At 38.4% G+C, this 20217-nt stretch overlaps 1 protein-coding gene across 1 annotated transcript in view; it reads right to left on the reverse strand.

Annotated features, from left to right (window-relative positions):
• Nucleotides 1-237: 237 nt before the first annotated feature.
• FBXO33 (F-box protein 33) overlaps nt 238-20217 on the reverse strand; it is a 21622-nt gene continuing 1642 nt past the window's right edge. Inside the window, exons 2-4 of the mRNA XM_010583994.1 lie at nt 13624-13700; nt 7396-8081; nt 238-3288 (exon numbers count right to left, since the gene is read on the reverse strand). Coding sequence (XP_010582296.1) covers nt 3017-3288; nt 7396-8081; nt 13624-13700 — 1035 coding nt within the window. The 3' untranslated portion in view covers nt 238-3016. The remainder of the gene's footprint in view (nt 3289-7395; nt 8082-13623; nt 13701-20217) is intronic.

The following is a 20217-nucleotide window of genomic DNA, read 5'->3' on the forward strand; positions in this document are numbered from 1 at the left end:
TCAGACTGTGAAAAAAAAAATCAGACCTGGAGTGGTAACAACAGACATCCATTGATACAACCTATATTAAACATTGTGGCTATAACTGCAGTAAACAAAAAGGACTGCACATCTACCACCATCAAGTGACCTATTTCTCCCGCTCCTCATCTTATCTTTCAAGATTAAGTTAATTAAAAACAGAGCAGAAAATAGGTTAGACTAAAAAGAGAAACTTGTCTATATAACAGAAAGGTAAACAAGTTACTTCCCAACTGCGTTAAGGCAAGCAGTTATCCACAGAAACACAGTAATCTGCAGAGGGAAAATGCACACCCTGCAACTGTTTAAACCAGAAGATGCAGCATTTGCTTCAGGAAGTCACACAGAAAAAGCCAGAAATCCTTGATCACTTTACAACCAAATTTAAGGTCGAGATGATGCTAACAGTCACTGTCAGATTTAACTGCTACATAAACCTCCCTCCTGAGGCTGAGCCCTGAAAGGCACTGAGACCAAGTCCCTTTATTTCACTTTACTGGAATACGAAAAGCTGTAACTGTATTTATCTTTATTACCCACAGCATCTCTTCGGTAAGTTGGTAAATGATCTTTCTTACCAAATCCAGAAGATCTAGGAGACTGCTTAAACAACAAGCAGTGCGATTTTCATGCTTGATAGGGGTTTGGACCATCATAAAATGAAGTTCAGAAGCTCAAATTAAATCTGTGCTTGGCACGCACACACTGAACAGCCACTCCGCCAATTCTCACAGCACAATCAGCCATTGCAGGGCATGGCAGCTCTTCAACAGCTTACCAGACATTTGCAGTCTTCATTCAGAATGCACAGCTACGTAGTCTTGAGTACAGATAAAATGTCAAACTGAAGCATTGCAGGTATTCATAATCTATTTAATAGTGGGACACCAAAGAAGTACTACACATTTTTCTTGAGCACATATTAGATTTTGATTTAAGCAATTGCAATGGATGCAGGAATTTCTCAAAAATAGTCTTCTATATTCTACAATCCACAGTTTACTGTATCAGTCTAATAAGTCATATCATGATATACTGTTTGTGCTAACTGGTCTGATAGTCTGATCTTTAGCAAAGCATCCCTCCCCTTCCTCCACCCCCCCAAAATGTTGACAAAATTCAGCCAAATTTAAAAAAATTACTGTACGACTTATTTTAGACTCTTTTGCTGACCTAAACACAATGGGAGCTACCAGTTACACACAACTTATAAACGATGTTGCGTTTTAATTCTAAAAATCTTCATGCTGATACAATAAAATGTTTTATACAGCAATCAATTTTTAATGCTTTATTCATTGATTAAAAGAATATACATTTAACATAAACCATACAACATCAGTCATCAATTCAAACATTCAGCTGGTTTCCTTACATTTTCTGTCAGGAGGTTTTTTTTTTTTTAATCTGATCACATTTATAAGATAAAATCTCACCACATCTGGCATATACACACACTGTGCCAGTGGATTCACTCTACTGATGTACATATAAAATCCGCATGGTATGTGCTCACTGGAGACAAAACAGCGCACACCTGTCAAAAGGTCATTTTAATATAAGATGGTAAAACCATTTGTAAAACACATATAAACTTTTTCCATAAATAGAATCATATCTGGACATCTGTTGCATAAATTGTGTTTTCCAAAGCTTACAATATAGCAGCCAGGTCTCAGCACTGCTGGGCACCCACGTTGGCCACTTACTTTATTATTGCAGACTGTCCTTTAAACATTAAATGCACAACATTCGTACCACTTAAAACTGGGGTCAGGTGGAAGTCTCACAGAGACCACGTCTGTACCGCGGTTGCCCTGAAACAGTTAAGTCGGCTTTTAAAGCCTCTCAGATATAACAAGATTTTAAAACATACTTCATGGAATGTTCTTCATGCATCATAGCAGCTCATACCTGTGATAGAACAAGCTTTGTATTTGTTTCCTTTCCTTCCTTTACATTCACTATTCACAGTGAAACAGGTGCATGTTTGTTAAGAGTTCTGAGGTTGCTGACTGAGCCACAGCACAGCTGTGTACCACAGGTCGAAATTCGACCTTATATATTACAATCTAGCAGTATCTGGCTGGCCAAAAGTTGGCCTGCCCCTGCCAGCATGTGGGCACTTCTTCGTTTTTAATCTATTCTTTGGCAGCTGACACAGGCGCTGACAGAGAAAATCCAGTGACTTGGTTGCTAGGGATTTCACGACTAATGTTTGTTTGCAGGTGTATACCTTTGTATTGAAGTCTTCACTGTTATGTTTTTACCTCATCGGAGTACACATTCTTGCTTTTTTTCTTTTAAACTTTGGCCCAAAGCTAACTTTTAAGGAAGATGACAGAACATGAGAATAAACGAGGAGGAGTTTGCGAAGAACCCAAAAGACTACAGCTTATGGAGTGAGTCTGTAAGTGCAAGTACCTGAAAAGCTAGTGTTTTTCACACCACCGCTTAACAGCTGAGAAGAGCTGAGAATGGTAGTTAAGTCATGCTTCAGAATCCGCATGTGAAATAAAGCAAGGTGAGAGTCTTACAATGAACAGCCCTGGATAGACTTCTCTTCCTTTAAGCCTATTATTAAGTAGCATGCTACCAGATTAAGCACACAATGACAGCACAGAAATCCACTGGGCTATGGATATGGGTATTACAGAGTTGGCTCCTGAGCACAGAACTCCGATATAATAGTAAAATCATTCAAAATGCAGTTAATAAAAGTAAAGTTAGCCGGCAACCTCAGACAGCCTTTGGCTGTATCTCTCTAAGGTTTGGTAGACAAGTCCATTAACCGTGAAAACCCTAAACACTGCCACTTTCAGCTTCTAAACCAATACCCGACTACGTTCTTTGATCAAGAAGTAGAATACACATATATAACTCTATATAGCTAATACTGATTAAACACAGCACAAAAGGGGTTAATTCACACTACTGAAAAAAACATAATAGGACCCTACTTGCATATGTAACCACAGGAATTGTAAATAAGGAGCTAAATGCCTTCACTGAAGCTTTGCATCTCTCTGTAAAAGTGACGGGTTGGCTCAGTGAAGACACTGAGCAGCTCTATGTCCATGACTGCATGCCAAGGTCGACCCAATCCGAGAGATACTTGCTCAATGAGATTGTGTACTGGATCCACATCCTGATCGGCCAGTTCTCCTTGGTCAAAATCAATGCTTTCTTCTGTGACTTCCAGAACTTTCAGGTCAGAGCCACGAAGACGAGCAATTGCTATAAGATTATGAGCCCAAACTGTGTAACCTACAGGGGGAAAAAAAAAAAAAAAAAGGGGGGTTGCTCTGTCATTTTGCTAAAAGGCATTTTTTTACTGAAGTACTTAATACCAGACCATCTCAACATCCTTCCCAACCTATTTTATAATCTTCCATCTGGCAGAACCCCCCCTACAGCCTTGTTTTGGGTTTTTTTTGGTTGCAAGTGATAAAACCCCATTTTATATTCTGAATAAGGAAGTATCAAAAATATTTCAGGTAGTTTGACCAATCTTTTCACCATTTGTAGATAAGTGGACTTCTTTACTCCAAGTTAAGTTATTATCTACAATTTCAGACCTCCTATGACCTACTTCATAATATATAGAATGAAAAAAGTGAGTAATCAATTATTTTAAGCGAATGTATAAAAGGACTGTTTTAAAACTCTGCTTGTACTAGAAAAAAAAAAATCTGAAGTCTGCTTTTGTTGCATTAGAGGTAGACTTAAAAAAAACCAAAACCAACCCCCAAATAAAACAAACTAACAAAAAAAATCCAACACACATAAACCAGAAGCCTCTCCAGGAAATAGGACACACCAGTATTAAAAAAAAAAAAAGAACAAAAAACTACATATATCTTGTTATTCTATCCGAAAATAAACAAAATTACAAAGCTTCCCTCTCTTCCCATTATTGTATATTGGCATTCCTCTTTAAAAGCACCTACTCCCCAGCTACCTGTTAGGTTTCTGTACCCTGGCTAAGGCAAATGCTCAGCTCCTCCTTATTCAGATGGAAGCCACAGATGATCTAGGAACTTCCCTTTCTGGAAGCTCTGCCAAGTCAGCCCTTCCATTGCAAAATGAAAGGCTCATTTCTGCCTTCATCATCATTCTCACAGGTGCTAAGCCTCTTGGCGAGTTACCCAACTTAGAGTCCAAGTAAGGCTGCAGTTTACACAGTATCTGAAACTGGGAAAGTTAAGCTGCTGAGAAATAAAAACTAACTGTGGTTTGGTCTTCAACAATGCACTTAACATCCTCTAGGTCATAATGTATCAAAATAAGACAGCTAGTTGAAGAATTAAGAAAACTGATGTTAAAGTAATTAAGAAAGGAGAATGTTTCATTCTGTTTTCTTTTACTTTTTCCTACTGTTTGTCTCTAAGGTTTCCTGTAAATACATTGCTCAGGGTAGGTTTTCAACAAAGAAGCCTGCACATATCTGTATGGCTCATTTCTGGTATATTAACCACTAGGAATGCACGAATTCCCACAATTTTCATCTGCTGATACTTCACCACCAGCACAACTGTCCACAGAAGATGAAGCTGTCAATAAGGCTGTAAGACATTAAACCCAATGGAAAACTCCACCTGTGCAATGACACTCCCCTATCAGGATTTGAAGGAGCTCACAACACCTTCCAGTTATCTTGACAGTAAAGGAATTCACTAAAGAAATCCTTGACAGAAAGTGCAAGAATAAAGGGAATAAAACCTGCAGTTAAGTCCCCTGTACCATCCTTGTGGTTCAGGTGTATGGCTTTTGCTATAACTTTTCAAGGGCAGATGGAACAACCATCTTATTCTCAACCTAATCTCATTTTCAATTAACTCTCCTTTCAAAAGTTTTGCCTTAAGTTTCTCAGTAACCTTCCAGCAGCCAAAAAGCTCTGCCCAGCTGAAGTATTCAGAGGTAAGAGGGAATGATCACTTTACCACAAGTACCACTGAACAACAAATTCACCATGAGCAGCACCATAATTTGTTTTTCCTTGCTAGTAAAAACTTCAACTTTAGTTTTGCTCATGGACAGAATAAAACTGAGCATCTTATAGGTAACACAGTATGCTTACAACACAAAGTCTTGAAAATCCACATGAAGTGTCCTTCTCTTAAAGAGGAATGGGAAAAATTAAAAAAAAAAAAAAAAAAAAGACTTCAACCCCCATAGATGGGCTGTGCTTTTTATTCACAGTGCCAGATCATACCACTCTGATTATCCTACTGTCTCCATCCCATCCCCAACAACCACACACTCTTCACACCCTTCCTTCATTCTGCAAGGATGCATTTAATATCCTTCAATCAGCTCTCCTCTGCTCCTGAAGATGCTACCCTGCTGGAAAGATCATACTACTTCCCAGAGAAGACAGAAGAGAATCTCAAGGAACCCCAGGAAAAGAGTGTCCTTAAGGTATGTTTCTCCTCTCCTCTTTTGGTCAGTGACAAGTGGCAGCCAAAACTACATGTAAATCAAAGCCTTTTTCAGAGCAAACGAATAGCAAAAGAGGGAAAACAAACAAAGAAAAAAAGAGTATTGGAAACCAAGTAACAACCACTTCAGGAAACAGGAGAAGAAACCTGAGCACTTACATATAAAGTGAATTATGGCACCTTGAACAAAACCACCATTTTTTCCTAAAGGAAGCTTGATAGTATCCTGAAGAATATGACAAGTGGAGCCAGAAACCATTACTTGGTAAACCTCACAAAATACAAGCATGAGGCTAAGATGCTGTACTGAAGCATCACAGCATTCTGTATCTTTCTTCCTAGTCATATTCTTCTCACAGTTGCTACTCCAGAAGAAAGATGCTTAAGCTATAGTACCAGAGCAGTCATATTCACAGCTTAAAAAAGACCAGGAGACATTTATAAGCAGCTTAACTAGCTTCTGCTGCAAGGAGGGGAGAAAAGAAGGGGAAAGAATCTGAATCCCAACATCAGAGCAAGGGTGATATTTGGCCATGCTCTCCCCCAAGTATACACAGCATCTCTCCAAAGAAGATGCAGCAACAACTATTTGCTAGACAGAATTGTAGAAGGCATTTGCTTTCCCAATGCTCTGCACAGACCAATACCTTCTACTGAATAGACATACACTGACATTAGACACTTACACTAGTTTATGCTCAGATATTTTACCATCTTTTTAAGTTTAAATAAAGGACTTCCCTGCAGTAGGAGGATAATTTAAGGTAACACCTTAGGGGAGGGGGGGTGGTGGGTGGTGGTGTTTGTTTTAAAGGTCCTCAAACTTGTATCCAAATGTTAAAAGAAACTGCTAAAATCCACATTTAGAGTGGTAAGGTCACCTGCCAGTATCCAAAATCTGTCAGACCTGGAAACTATAAAGGAGAGGCAGCTGAATTGATTCCCTCTCCCCGCAATGATTTTTCAATAGAAGACAGTGGAAAATTTTTTTCTAGCAAATACAGCAGGACCTTCTGACTTTAACCAATGGAAATGTGAATACTGCTGAAGTTCTCTCCTGTTTGTGCTGAATGACTGGAGATTTACTCCCCCATGCAGTCTGAGGAAATGCATTCATTCTTATGCAACACAATACAGAGTCATCGCTTAACTCCTTCACGTATCGGCAAACTTGGTCTTGGTAAGCTGATTCCGGCACAAACAAAAAGAACTATTCTGCACTATTTCAGTTTCAGTAGCCTTAAAATTTGCCAAACAACTGTAATTTCTAGTGAGTACTGTACTGATGACAGAGCTCAATATAAATGCACACTTTTTTTTTTTTAATTTGCAATTATATGGCAAATAAATAGGTAATATCTAGCTCTGATATTACCAGTGAAACCAATGCACTCAGTGAGGCAACCTCCTCCACATTGTATTTTTCAGTCTTCATCTGCTGGCAAAGTCCTACCAAACTGGAAACAGACTTCCTCCCCTCAGCCTTGGGGCACTTAACCCGTGTTATATACAAACAGGAAGCACAATCATCTAATATTGCCAGCATATGAGCTCACAGTAAAACAGCAAATGTTTTCAGTGTTCACATTCACATAACCAGCCACTTGGTGGAACTTGCACAGTGCAGACCACTTTCAGGATAAGCCTCCTGGAATGCTCAGTTCTTAGTTATCCTTATTTCTGTGAATGGTCTAATAAAATCCTATGTGACTTCTCAACAGAAGTTATTAAGCTACAAGCATGTTTAGAACTCATAGACAATAAATGCCTTCCTATTTTCAAACATGAAAATACCAGTATTAGGTACAACAGCATGTATAGCAGCTGTGCAGCAGACTCTTGAACAGCACTCCACTAAAGCACATTATGATTAGAAAGGCTGAAGTGTTGTATTTCAAAGTCACATACTATGCCCATGCAATGTATTACCTACCATGAACAGCTAGGAGAGACAGTCTTGTGCACCTCCAGGCTAATAAGACAAGTGGATCTTCATTCCGGTTGTCACTAAGATCTGGGAAGCCAGACATATCTATCACATCATTCATTAGTATAAAATGAGTGAGGAACTTGTCATACTGCCTGGATATGAGGTCAACAACAGCCCCTGAAACACAAGTGATGTAGCTGTCAAAATGAATCCTCTCTAGGGGGATACTGGGCTTAAGAATCCTTAGCATATCATCACTCTTGACATCAAAAGCCATTATATAGACCCGAAGATTAGTGCTGTTGCGAGTCAGCGCCTTCCAATTCTCATCTTCTGGCATACTGTCCAATGACTTGTGCATTATGGAAACACTGTGGACCAGGAGAGACAGTCGATGCAAAGGCACATGGTTGCTGTCAGCCAGGACTCTTGCCATTTCAGCTGTAAAATCACAGAAATCCAAAGCGAGCGAACGCAGATTCACAAAGCGCTCCAATTCAACTGCAGTGATAAGAGTGGTATTACCAGGGATGTGGTTGTCCAATAAGCTCAGATGTTCCATGCTGTTGGCTATGGGGTTTGATAAGGAGGACAATGATGTGGGAGTTACTATTTGCAGCATAAACCCACAAGACAGCCATTTCAATTGCCTGCTATTGCCTAATATCTCTTCAAACAGCTGTTGTATTCTGCAAGTAAACAAAACAGACAATGATCCTATTAAACATGGTTTAGTCTTACCAATTGCATACCATTCTATTTTTTTTTACTTGAGAATTATTCTTCTTTCATTGATGGCCTTATTCTGCAGGAAGGTGCTATTATTACAGTTCTTGTGAACTACAAATATTAGAACTTGACTCTGCAGACCTCCCACAGCAATTTAACCTTCACTGCACTTAAAAGGTTAAAATAAACTATCTTGAGAAAATTATGTACTTTGTCTTTCAAAAACAGTGGCACACTATGAACCTTCATTTCATGTATTTCTCAGCATGTATTTAACACCCTCCCACATATATTTTAAGGTTATGCAAATAAGAAAACCTGTAATGCTTTTAAAACAGAGTTCTTGTTTTTAAAAACAGCTTCTCATATTGGCTACCCTCTCCAGAACTCCAAATTCAATATGGAAAAAACCTGTCATTTTCAGTGAAAGGCTGCAGAAACTTGACTTTGAGCATAAGTTAGAATGATCTGAAATTACTTGCTTGACTTTGCTCATTAAAGGGTAAAGAACAAACATGTAAGAAGATCCTTTAAATAATTCTGAATATTCAGCTAACCGGATTTTCAGGTGTCAACAGGTTTAAGTTTTACCAAAACAACCTGGACCTGGTAACATTTCAATTTCAGATTATCAGTGCCAGATGATTCCGGCACTGCCAGAATCCTCATGCCATTTATTACACTGCATGATTACTATGTACCACTTCTGATGCATGCCACCTCTCCTACCCCTTTATTTTTTTTTATGAAGGGATGTTCTTTAAGTTAGATATTTAATTCTGGAAGGCAACAGAAGCATTTTCAGATAAGATTTTGAATACTAAATTCAAATAGAACAGTCAAATTCTACAAGCTTTCTCCAAGTAAGTATTTTTCCAGTCTTCATCCCACAGCCGCTAAGGCCAAAAGAGTTCTCCTGCCCAAATGACAAGTGTTCTTTGAGCACATACATTCTAGGACATGTGTAGATGACAGTTTGATCTCAAACCCTGGTCAGCCAGAAGGAAAGAACAGCATTTAAGGGAAGCAGTCGAGCCAGACTTGAAATGCCAAGAAATAAGATGTAAACACCTCCAGTACAAAATCAGCAGAAATCTTTGTGCCTCAAATCAGGTAATGTTTTGCAAGAATCACTTTTTCCTTTATTGTTATGGATATCTGTATACTTTATAAATCTAAGCAAAACAATTTTACAAAGTTATTATTCTCATGCACATATCTTTAATCAAGATAATGTCCAGGCAAATTTAAAGGCTTATTTAGCCCAGTACCCTGACTGACAGCAGAGAAACACTAATGCCTTAAGAAGTGTGACAGAACAAGGAAAGCACATATCTCCTTAGTTTCCAGAAATTTGTAACTCAGACCTCCTGACCCAGAGCTGGCTTTCTGTACTTAGTAACCCTCAGGGACCTCACTTCTACAAATTTATCCAGGCTCCTCTTTAAGCCAAGTAAGCTTTCAGCAACTGTAACATCCAATAATAAAGAACTCTGCAGTGCAATTCCCCTCTCTTCTTGCTTGCTCTGAACCTGTCACATACTACCTTTGATGCCCCATAATCCTTCTGTTGAAAGAAAGTTAAAAGAGCAATCCTTATTCATCCTCTCTCTTGCCTGCATGTGCTTTCTTCCTTCTCCTAAGAATGTACTGGGTTTGCAAGGCCTGACTTCTCTTTGTAAGTGGAAAAGTTGGTGTGGTCATTGTATTTATCTATTATACACCTCAGAATAGTTCCCAAGGTTTTGCCTAGTATAGTCATCAGGTTTAAAGACTTCAGTTTTTCCAGATCTTCTCTGAATATTTTTTTTTTTTAAACTGAGGACTGGCAACTGCGACACAAATTAAACACAGTTTTAAACAACAGGTCAAGAGTCACAGATAATATAGTTTTGCTATTTTAATCCTAAATTCTTTTACAGTTCAGATGAGCCCTGTTTGATCCTGGCAATGTTTGTTTCACAATTATTCCTGCCAATGCTTAAATGAAGGCAGACTCTCTGACAATCTCCCCCCCAAAAAAGGTTCTACCACAGGAACCTCTCTAATGTCTTCCAATGAAGGGACTCTTCCCTCCCCCCTCTCACCATACAAATCTACAAAAGGTGCTGTAATGGTTGCAGCAATGGCAGAATTTATTTTGTAATAGTCCAAGTAGTCAATAGTGCTTGTAATATTGTACAGAACAATTGAAAAGATGACAAATCAATTTTGAGATGCTCAGTAGAATACTACCATCTATATACCTCACTGCACTAAAAATCTCTTTAAGTTGTGCTTGTGACACAACTTAAACATCTAAGCTTAGAAGAGTGCTGTTCTAGTGCTCACACAACTTCAAAGAAACATGACAAAGAACTCTGCAGCTGTAGGGTGGGTTTCCTCCCCTGTGGGAATTGCACTAAATTTTTAAAAAAAGAGAGATACTTATTTAATGCTACCTACACATCAACTTTTTAGTGCTAGCACTTAAGTATTTATACAAGTATTTAGATTTGTGCTGTTAGTCTACCAATTTGTAGGTCCTAAGAAAACTGTCCAGCCACCTTCCTCTAGATCTTTGCCAATTTAATAAAAAGATATCAAACATGTCAATAGAGAATATTTAATAGTGATCACTTCTGGATTGTTTTTAATACCTGCTTTATGTAAGGCCAGACAGGAAGCACAATATAAACCATATGCCATTAGTTTTCACATATTTCAAATAAATTTTTCAAACACCATAACAGGGGTTTTTCCTCCCCTGCAAATTCTTGCGCACATCCTATTTTTCCTAAATAGACTGCATCTAACTGGAGTTTGCAAAAATAGTGTGAACTGTGTTCTAAAAATTTAGACACATTAAGTCAATTGTTGGGAGTTAACACCTACTTGATTATCATACTAACTTTTACTTCAACTGCCTAGAATGTAGCACAACATTTATCCTAACTTACACAGTTATCTTAAAGTTGCTTATAAAGCATTTAAGCATGGTTTAGTAAGTATAACACAAAATACAAGCAGAGCTCAGCACATGCGAGAAAGTAACATAACCTAGTGATGACTCAACAAGTGTACTTTATTAGTCCCCTTTGCTCCCTGTAAGCAGCAATTATGGGATGCTCACCATCAACCTGAAACCTACAAATGATCATACTGGAACAAACTATTTAAAAATAAAAAACTCAAAATAAATTACTTTCACAACTAATGCCCCAAATGGTGCTTTCAGCCAGAGGACAGACCAAAGCCTGACTAGACAGGCTGAGTTACTGTTTAAGACCAAAAAACAGTCCTGACCCATAAGTACTGAAGCACATCACTGGCCCTGGACAGGAAACAAACATATTACTAAGGTCCATATGGAGCCTATTTGATTAATTAAAGACTATCAATCAAAATGTTTTGTTTAATAACAGAAGCTAAACTGGTTCTTTGGGAAACCAAACTATCTGAACCACACAGATCAGACCAATCATGGGAAGCAGATTTCAGAAAGCCAAAATTTTAAACAACTGCCTTTTGTTCAACTCAAGACAAATGTATTGTGTACACTGAGCTTCCCAACAGTAATGAACTAAGTTGTAAAGAGAATTTTAGAAAGTAACCAGGGACACATATGCTATACAGAAAAAGAACCAGCAATACAAACCCATTCTGACCACTGCAAAAGTACATTTTTGAAAACACCATCCAAAGCCTCCTCTCCCTCAGAACAACCCTTAGTCTTAACCTGGGGAAGCATCCTAATGGTTCTGTGCTAGCTGAGATTTCACCCACAGTCTGCTACACCCAGCTCAATGCTATGGACTTAAGAATTGTCACATTTTCTCCCCTGACTGCTTTAATTGCAGGAAGTTTCTGAAACAGCTAGTAAGCTTTATCATCATACAGGTTCCAAAAATCCTCAGCTACCAACAACACTGTCTCCAAAGGCTGCTCAATATCCTTCAGCATTTGTTATCAGTATCCGTGTTTTGCAGCTTACCTGATGCAAATCCCAAGTGCAAAAGACAAGACTAAGGAGCCATAAAGATCTACTTTCTGAAGTAAATCTGCTGCTAGTGCCGATGAACTTGAGAACACCGAATAAAACACTGCCAGCTTCCCTTTAATTTAGAAAAGGACTAGCAGGTCCCAAATACGTTATTTTATTCTAGAAAAAAAAACCCCAAACACCAAAACCAAACAAGAGGTAGCATTTACTTGCTCGTTTCAAAATGTGCAAGCTCAATATTCACCAAAAAGACTAACTTCAAATTAGATGAGTTTTGAACGGTTTATGGCTCTGCAATGTGCACACTTATTTTTGTTATTTGTTTGAAAAAAAATTTAACCATGCACTCAGCTGAGTAAACACCTGCTTAGATGGCTCTCTTCAAGCCCCTTGGCAAAGGTTTGATTATATATTTATGTTTCCACAACAAAGGATATGAAAAAAAAGGAGCTTTTACCTGCACACAGCACTACAGTACATATGTTAAATAGAATCCCAAATTGCTCTAAGTTCTGCATTCTAAGCATAATGGATGACAAAGACACAGTATGTGATACACATCTATATTTGTACCGTTTTGCAAATTTACCTCAGGACCAAACATTTAGTTCAATGGTTGTGTTCACATACATACATTGACCTGATAATATACCTACACTAGTTCTAAAACCACTCTAAAGAAATAATAGTAAAGATCTAGAGTGGCTGTACTCATTCCACTCCCAAGCTACTGGGAGAAAGATGTTTAAACTGACACAAATTAAAATGATGGTATTCAGGCTTTATCTACATGGAAAGTTTTAGCAAAACTGCTAAAATAGTTAACTTAGCATCAATCCCTCTGTGGTAATTTATTCCAGAAGTCAGTAGCTTTTTACATTGTAATTAACCTTTTCTAAAGAAGAACAACTAGCTATTCTGATTATAAACACTGAAGGACTGCATGGTAATGTAATTAAGGCAAGCTAAAATACACCTCTGAACTAAACAAGCATGTTGTGAGCTATGATCTTCCAGGAATTCTGCAAATACATAACCTAGTTTTGAGATGCAACTTGAAATAAGTTGTTTGTGTTCATGTTCTCTTTCAAGTTAACTTGCTACATGTTCTCAATTCTTATGAAATACAACAGACTACTTCCTTTTCTAATTTTTTTCATGTACAGCAATAGTAGAGGTGCTGGTAACAACTCCCCATCCCTCCTCCCCCTTTTGTGCCATTAACATAATATTGTTTCTAGAACACAATGAAAAGAGGAAAGAAAGGATTCTCACCCTGCTGAGAAGGGAAAAAGAAAAAGCCACAAACCCAGACTACTTCATGTAAATAGCAGGAACAGAAATCAGCTCAATTTAAGAAATTAGATTCTCATCCTATTAAAAAACGTAAAGCTTTCTCAGTCATGTATTTCAGGCATGAAAATCTGTGTTCTGTTATCTGTTTTTATTATTTTAATGTATTTGATAATTTACAAATATAACTTACTGCTTAATCTTCTTGCCATCAGGGTCAACCTTACCGAGGTATGTATTTGATATACTTCCATGTTGCTGCAGAATGCTTATATCCCCAAAGAGACTTAACTTCTGGAGGTTCCTATGAAACGACAAAATAAAAAGCAATCTGTACACAAAATTAAAACATTGTGAGGAATCATTCTGGATAAGACAAACACAGGCAATAAGAACACATTATTAAATGGAACACGTAGTCTTTTTTGGGAAACATCCTACTGTCCTGCTATACAGGCACACATGCAACTACAGAAAATGAGAGTGAAGTATAAAGGGGAAGAAGACTACACAAACTGCTGAATCCAGCTGTAAAAGCAAATGCCAGTTTTCAGTCACCATAGGAGTATTTTCAGCAGGGCAGCACCATGAAGAAAACTTTTAGCAGTGCTTTCATGCATTTTTTTAATCCTTGGAACATATGTGGTAAGTGTCACAGATGAAAACATCAAATACTTGTTCCTTTTAACATTTAACACTGCATTTAATGCCCAAGTAGAATGCAACCACAAACAACCCTGTCTGAGCACTTATGTACTGCAGCTAGGTTACAAATGGGAGCCCAAACCTGCCACAATCGAGGCAACACAAACCTCAGACAGGAAAAGCAAAAGCTCCCCACACCCTAATCAGTGTCTAATTTCTGTTGTATTAAAGTAGGGGAATCTGTTCTAAAATTTCCCATCAGTGACCAGAAGAGGATTAGTGATCCACCATGACACACAATTTTAACTTTTAGAAGGGATACCAAAAAAGAAGTGAAAGGAGAACCTTTAAGTTCATGCTGGACATGACTCGGTGTGCTAGACAGTCAGTTTTCCTTTCCCTAGTACAGTTTATTTCTCTGACTTGCATCTTTTCTATTCCTAAAAAAGATCAAGCAAGATATACAAAAATGACTGCAGTTTTAGAGTACCTGTGTGGCATTTACTTTTAAGATTTTTATTTTTTTAACTAAGTTTTGGGTCAACATTTTTTTATTTATACATGCTGTAAATTAGATTTACTCCTAACATGGAAAGACTAGTCTGCACTTGATAATTAACATGGCAGAAACTCCAGTTTCATCACAAATGGATACATGAGTTAAATTCACCTTAAACAGTAGATGTCAATTAACCTGTAGCTGACAATTGAGTCACATAAATCCTTATTTCTGCTGGCTTACAAATCATATGCTAATATTTCAGATCAGTTTTGAGGAAAATACAATACAGTTACAATGCTCAAAGCATAGGGAAGCTCTGGTGCCAGTTCACTACTTCCACAGTATGAGCTGATAATTCTACCAAGAGGAGAGGGGAAAAAACAACCAGTATCAGGTAGTCAAGTTTTACATTTTTTAAGTATGAATTGTAGCCTGTAATTGCTATCTACTAGAAATCATAATTTACCTATTTTGAAGTTCCTGTATTCAATAACCATACACTAGAAGTCTATCCACTGTTCCACCTGCTACTTTTATTCTATAGGTGAACAACAACTTAATAGCAAGATCCACAAGCTTCGTATTGAGTCAGACAAATACTGGAGCAAAATACCTAGATTTTACAACTGTTTCAGAAATTCTAACAATTTAATATTTAAACTTTTAAGTACAGGACTACTATACTGATGATACATTAATATAAATGGAGCCCTGACCACATGCTCAATATTCTTATAAATCTGACTAAGGCAATGCCTGATCATACTGAAGAATAAGCTTGGCAGGGAAATCTGAAGACCCTGGCACCACCACCAAGAGTATTTCAGGCTCTTCTTTCCTCAAAAGCTGTAAGACATAGTCTGGTATGACAAGGAAAGCAGCAGAAACCTCCACCTGGTGTAAAGGCAGTGTTCACAGCCAATGCTGTAACTAAGCTTTTATCTTCTGATCTCAGTGACTTAATTCTCAGAGCCAAGAGGCAAAATGCAATCTTCAGAACAATTGTGAATCACCTGCATATTCACATTGCAAAGTCTTGTTCATGCTACTCATACCCCCAGTGAATGCTACTGTAGGCAAGCATTAATTTTAGAACCACCAAACTACAGGACACATAAAACACTACTTACTAGTATCTCACGCATTTTTACTACAGCTATTTGACTGCCATTTCATGCGCTACAGAGACGCACAGAAAAGTTCTCTGCCTCAAAACTTAAGCAATGAAAACATCCAATTATTCTTCCATTCACAGCACAGTTATTACCATCAACAAATCCGATCACAGTTCAACACAGTATTAGACTTTTGCTACTGTTTGCAGTCATACAATCTCTACGGCATTCAGCTCACATCTTTATTTCAGAGAGCTAGTAAAATGATTGCTATTTAAATAGAATTATTTAGAAGTTAATTGTCACCTTTTGCTAAAAGTCATAATGGCATCTTAATCCTATGTACTACCCATGCACACAGCTGGGGAAAAAACATGTGTTTTGGGGGGATTTCTAAACCATTTATTTTCCACTAGCTCAACAAGCATACTGAAAATAATAAGCTTCTTACTAGGCTCCATCTTCAGTTTTGGTTGGTTTTTTTGAACACCCAATGAAAAGAGAACAAAATGACCTTGCCTACATTCAACATGAACAAAGTGGTAAGGCACATATTGTGTTATTTTACTAGTTTTTGCCAGTTTCAGCTGCATGCTAAGACCAATAGAAGAGAGTAATTGGAAAACCTTAAATACAGGTGCAGTCTACTGTTCTGAGCAATTCACCAGTTTTTGGCAACTCCAACAGATACCATACTTCACCAAGATACCACAGTTTTACTCTGAGCTGCATTTTTATTTCCACAGCAAAGATCAAACAAGTCACACAAATTAACATACTGCAGGGGAAAGAGGAGGGGAATCGCTACCTTCCTATCTTCCTTTGTAGTCAGTTAGAGGAGAGACCGTACTTTGGGATTTCAGCATTACATAAAAGAACACAGAATTTTCCTACTGAATGATTAGCAGTTGCTTATTAGCTGCTGCATGCACTGAAATGACTCACAGAAAGTTTGTTGCCCTCCCACCTGCCTTCCAGAACTTAGTTTTGAAAGATCAGTTTGAGAAGGCACAGATTACTGGGATCTCGTAAGAGCCAGTAAGAAACAAATTGTCCCCCCTGATGCTGCTGCAGAACATTACGCCCACCGGCCCCACGCCTTTTTTTTTTTAATAGGGAGTAGAACATCAACTGTTTAAACAATAATATACTTTGTTATTTTGCTTTATTTACTGTCATAAACATAAAAGCTCAGGGAAAAGTTACAGATCACTACAAACTCTACTTTAGTACCTTTTAATTAAATAAATTATAGATTTTTAGAGCTCATCGTGGTCCCAGTGCTATTAAAGCAATATTTTGGGAGTAATATGCTGCCACCCACAAAATAAAGTTTATGGCAACTTGAGCTCTACCCCAAATATGGGACAGACCTAGAACATATCTTTTTGGATGATAACTGGCCGCCAGCAGTAATGCTTGTCAAAATATTATCAGTTGTTTTTAAACCAAGTTGCAGACAAGTAGTCACTTAATTCCATCAGAATTAGCAAAGGCCACTCTGAAATATTTTTCTAGAGACTTAACACGCTGATTTGCTTAGAAATTGGCAATTTTATGTTGTACAGAAAGTGCTTGTATTAGCAAAAATACACATCATTCTCCTCTACCCAAGAAAGCATCTAGAAATTGCATTACTTTTAGTCATTACTTTTCTCAGGTCCTGCAGTACTGTAAATGCTCAAGGAATTCTAGAGCCATCTAAAGTACGTTTCTTTTTCCTGCAAGGAGGGGGGTCCTCACTGTTGTTAAATAACAGGTTTAAAAGCCTACAACAAGATTACACAGTTAAGAAACAGCATGCCATTTGACAAAAGTAGATTTCTTCCTCCCCAGTTCTGAAGTATAAGATGGAAGTTCTTTGAACTTCTCTGCCAAAAAGCTATCATAAGGGCTGACAGGAGTTATGAAAGAACCATCCTGTTTTAAACTTAATTCCAAAAGGAATGCATTTACAGTGATTCAGCCACTGGAGAAGTTAAAAACACTGCTGTTTCCATTATTTTGCAAATTACAATAGCTATCCCATGTACAATGACATACGGCAAACGCAAGAAGGAATTGTTAATTATCCTTGAGTTACGGATGAATAAACAGAAGCAGAGAAATAAAGTGACTAGACTGCGGTCATTCCTTAGACAAAACTAAGCATCAGGCAGGTGACAATGCCCCTGGTTTAGACATTCAGTCACCCTAAAAACTAAGCAGCGATTTGGCACATGTTAATGTTCCTTCCCACCTCGTTTCAATCTCAAAACTCTACTTAAAGAGCTAAAAACAAATGTCCTACATGCAAACTAATCAGTTATCAGCAGCTACCCTGCAAGAAAAAAACCACATAAAAATAAACTAAAAACCTTGTCTGTTCAAGGGAAAAAAGAAGTCTATTCAGAAAATGAATCTGAATAAAAGGTCAAGTGTTTAATGCAAATCCCCCTCCATTTTTAAAATGCTCATTAAAAAAAAAGCGCCTGCTGTAATAACCAGGTACCACGTGTTGCCCGGTCATACGCTATTAATTTCAAAACAAAGGAGCAGCATGCAAATGATTTGAAGACAGCAAGAAAGTACAGTAATGCAAAATCCTATCGAAGTTGGTAACTTTTCACCTCTGGCTTACCACTGAAATTATACTAATCTACCAGAGAACAGGTACTGGAGAAACAACTACTTCTACATAGTATTTTACTGCAGTCCTGCTACACTGTGCATACAGAATCTGTAAAAAGAACTTTAGAAAGCAAGTGTCCTTGTACAAGTTTCAGATAAGGCCATGGAGAATGAATCTTTTTCAAAAGAAAAAGCATACCAAAAGCCTTCTCACAACGCATTTGATTTTGGCAGCCTCATACTTTAGTGAGACAGAGAAAAAAAAAAAAAGGCATTCTAGTTTTTCCAACAAAACCCCCAGGCAACATCTCCTGCAGATACTATTTATTTTAAAATTCCAAGCCCGCGTCGTGCTATTTGTCTCAGATCAGATAATCACCAACATTGCTTTTTTTCTATCACCAATTATGATTTTTCCACTTATGACACTAGCTGGATTTCCCAAAGATTCAACAGTTAACTGAAAGCTCCTTAAAGGCAAGAGAAGACCGATCAAGACAGACGATCGTGATTTGCACACCGAGGATTCATAGGGCAAGAAATAAATTAAGATAAAGGTGAGCTGGGACTAGCTAGGTATTTCCAGAAGTAAGGTTTCTAACTCTCAACCATCGCAGCTGCACCACAGGAAGTACCTGCTGGGCACAACAGAGCAGAGGAACTGAAAGTGAGACTTCACACACCACATTTGCATTCAACTCCAACCAACGAGGAATTACATTTTAAAAGTTCTCTTGCTCCAATTCAAAATAAAGAAGCAAGGAAGGCCTCAAACTACTCTCTAATCCCTCCGGAATCAAAGAGGGATGGTGTCCAGACTGTGATTCAGCTGCAGACGGTCTTCCAAAGGCCATCCACAACGTTTAATCTATCCTAAATATACCGTGAAATACTTGCAGCTTTTTTTCTTCTTGATAGGCAAAGCTATATGCACACAGAGGCAAAATAACATTAACCATTTCCTATCCTAAAATCTGCATCGCTTTCCAAACACATGATAACCTAATATCCTTGCTTTCCTGCCCTAGGTGCTGACTAGAGGCCATATATTAGGATATTTGATTATTAACTTTTTTTAAAGATATTTGTCTTGATCACACCCACATATGGTAAAGAGAATGCAAGTATTTTCATTTTAAAGAACTCCAACCTGAGGAATAATCTAACCTGCCAAACTAAGTCTGTGAAAAAGCAGGATCTAAATACATCTTAAGTCCAAACCATAGGAAAAGGTTTCTATCACTCAAATTCAAATTGGTGAAGGAATTCCTACGGCTGAAGTATTTTTTTCAATAAACAAACATGAAAAACTCTTCCTAGTTAAAACTGAGTCAAATCTCAGCTTAGCAGGTAACACAAGAGTTGGCATGAAAGCTCAGCTTCCCAACGGCAAAAACCCCTCATAGCTGGAAAGGTGGAAGTATTTTTGCGGGGCAGCACTCCATCCCTCTCCCTCCAGAAAAACACCGGTGCTGTGATTTTAACCCCCCTCCTAATTTCTTATGACGCTAATTATTTTTCAATCACGCATAAGATGTCGAAAGCCCGTGCGTAGTAAGGCTTCTATTTTCAAGCGAGAACCAAAGTCAAACTCCCAGCTCTCACTTGCTCCATTTGAGCCGCGTCCCCCCTCCCTTCAAGAGGACGAAGGAGTTTTTATTATTGCAGCCCCATCTGTTTTGCATATCGACTAGCCCCTTGCCAACTAAACGCCTGCGTTTCTATTCCCCATCAAACTACAGGCTACGGTAAAAACAAGGCGGTTTGAAGCCGCGCGCCTCCGTTTCTGCTCAACTCGCAGCCGCAGAAACATCCACCGGGTCACCCGCGCCGGCTGCGCGGGCCCCCCCCCGCCCCGCCGGGCTCCGGAGGCGCAGCCCCAGCAGGAACCGGCCGGCGCGGGTCACCCGCAGGCGCCGTTGCCGGCAGCGGCCGTCGCTCCCGCCCGC

This window comes from Haliaeetus leucocephalus, unplaced genomic scaffold, assembly GCF_000737465.1.
Source record: "Haliaeetus leucocephalus isolate CR32 unplaced genomic scaffold, Haliaeetus_leucocephalus-4.0 Scaffold932, whole genome shotgun sequence".
NCBI lineage: Eukaryota > Metazoa > Chordata > Aves > Accipitriformes > Accipitridae > Haliaeetus > Haliaeetus leucocephalus.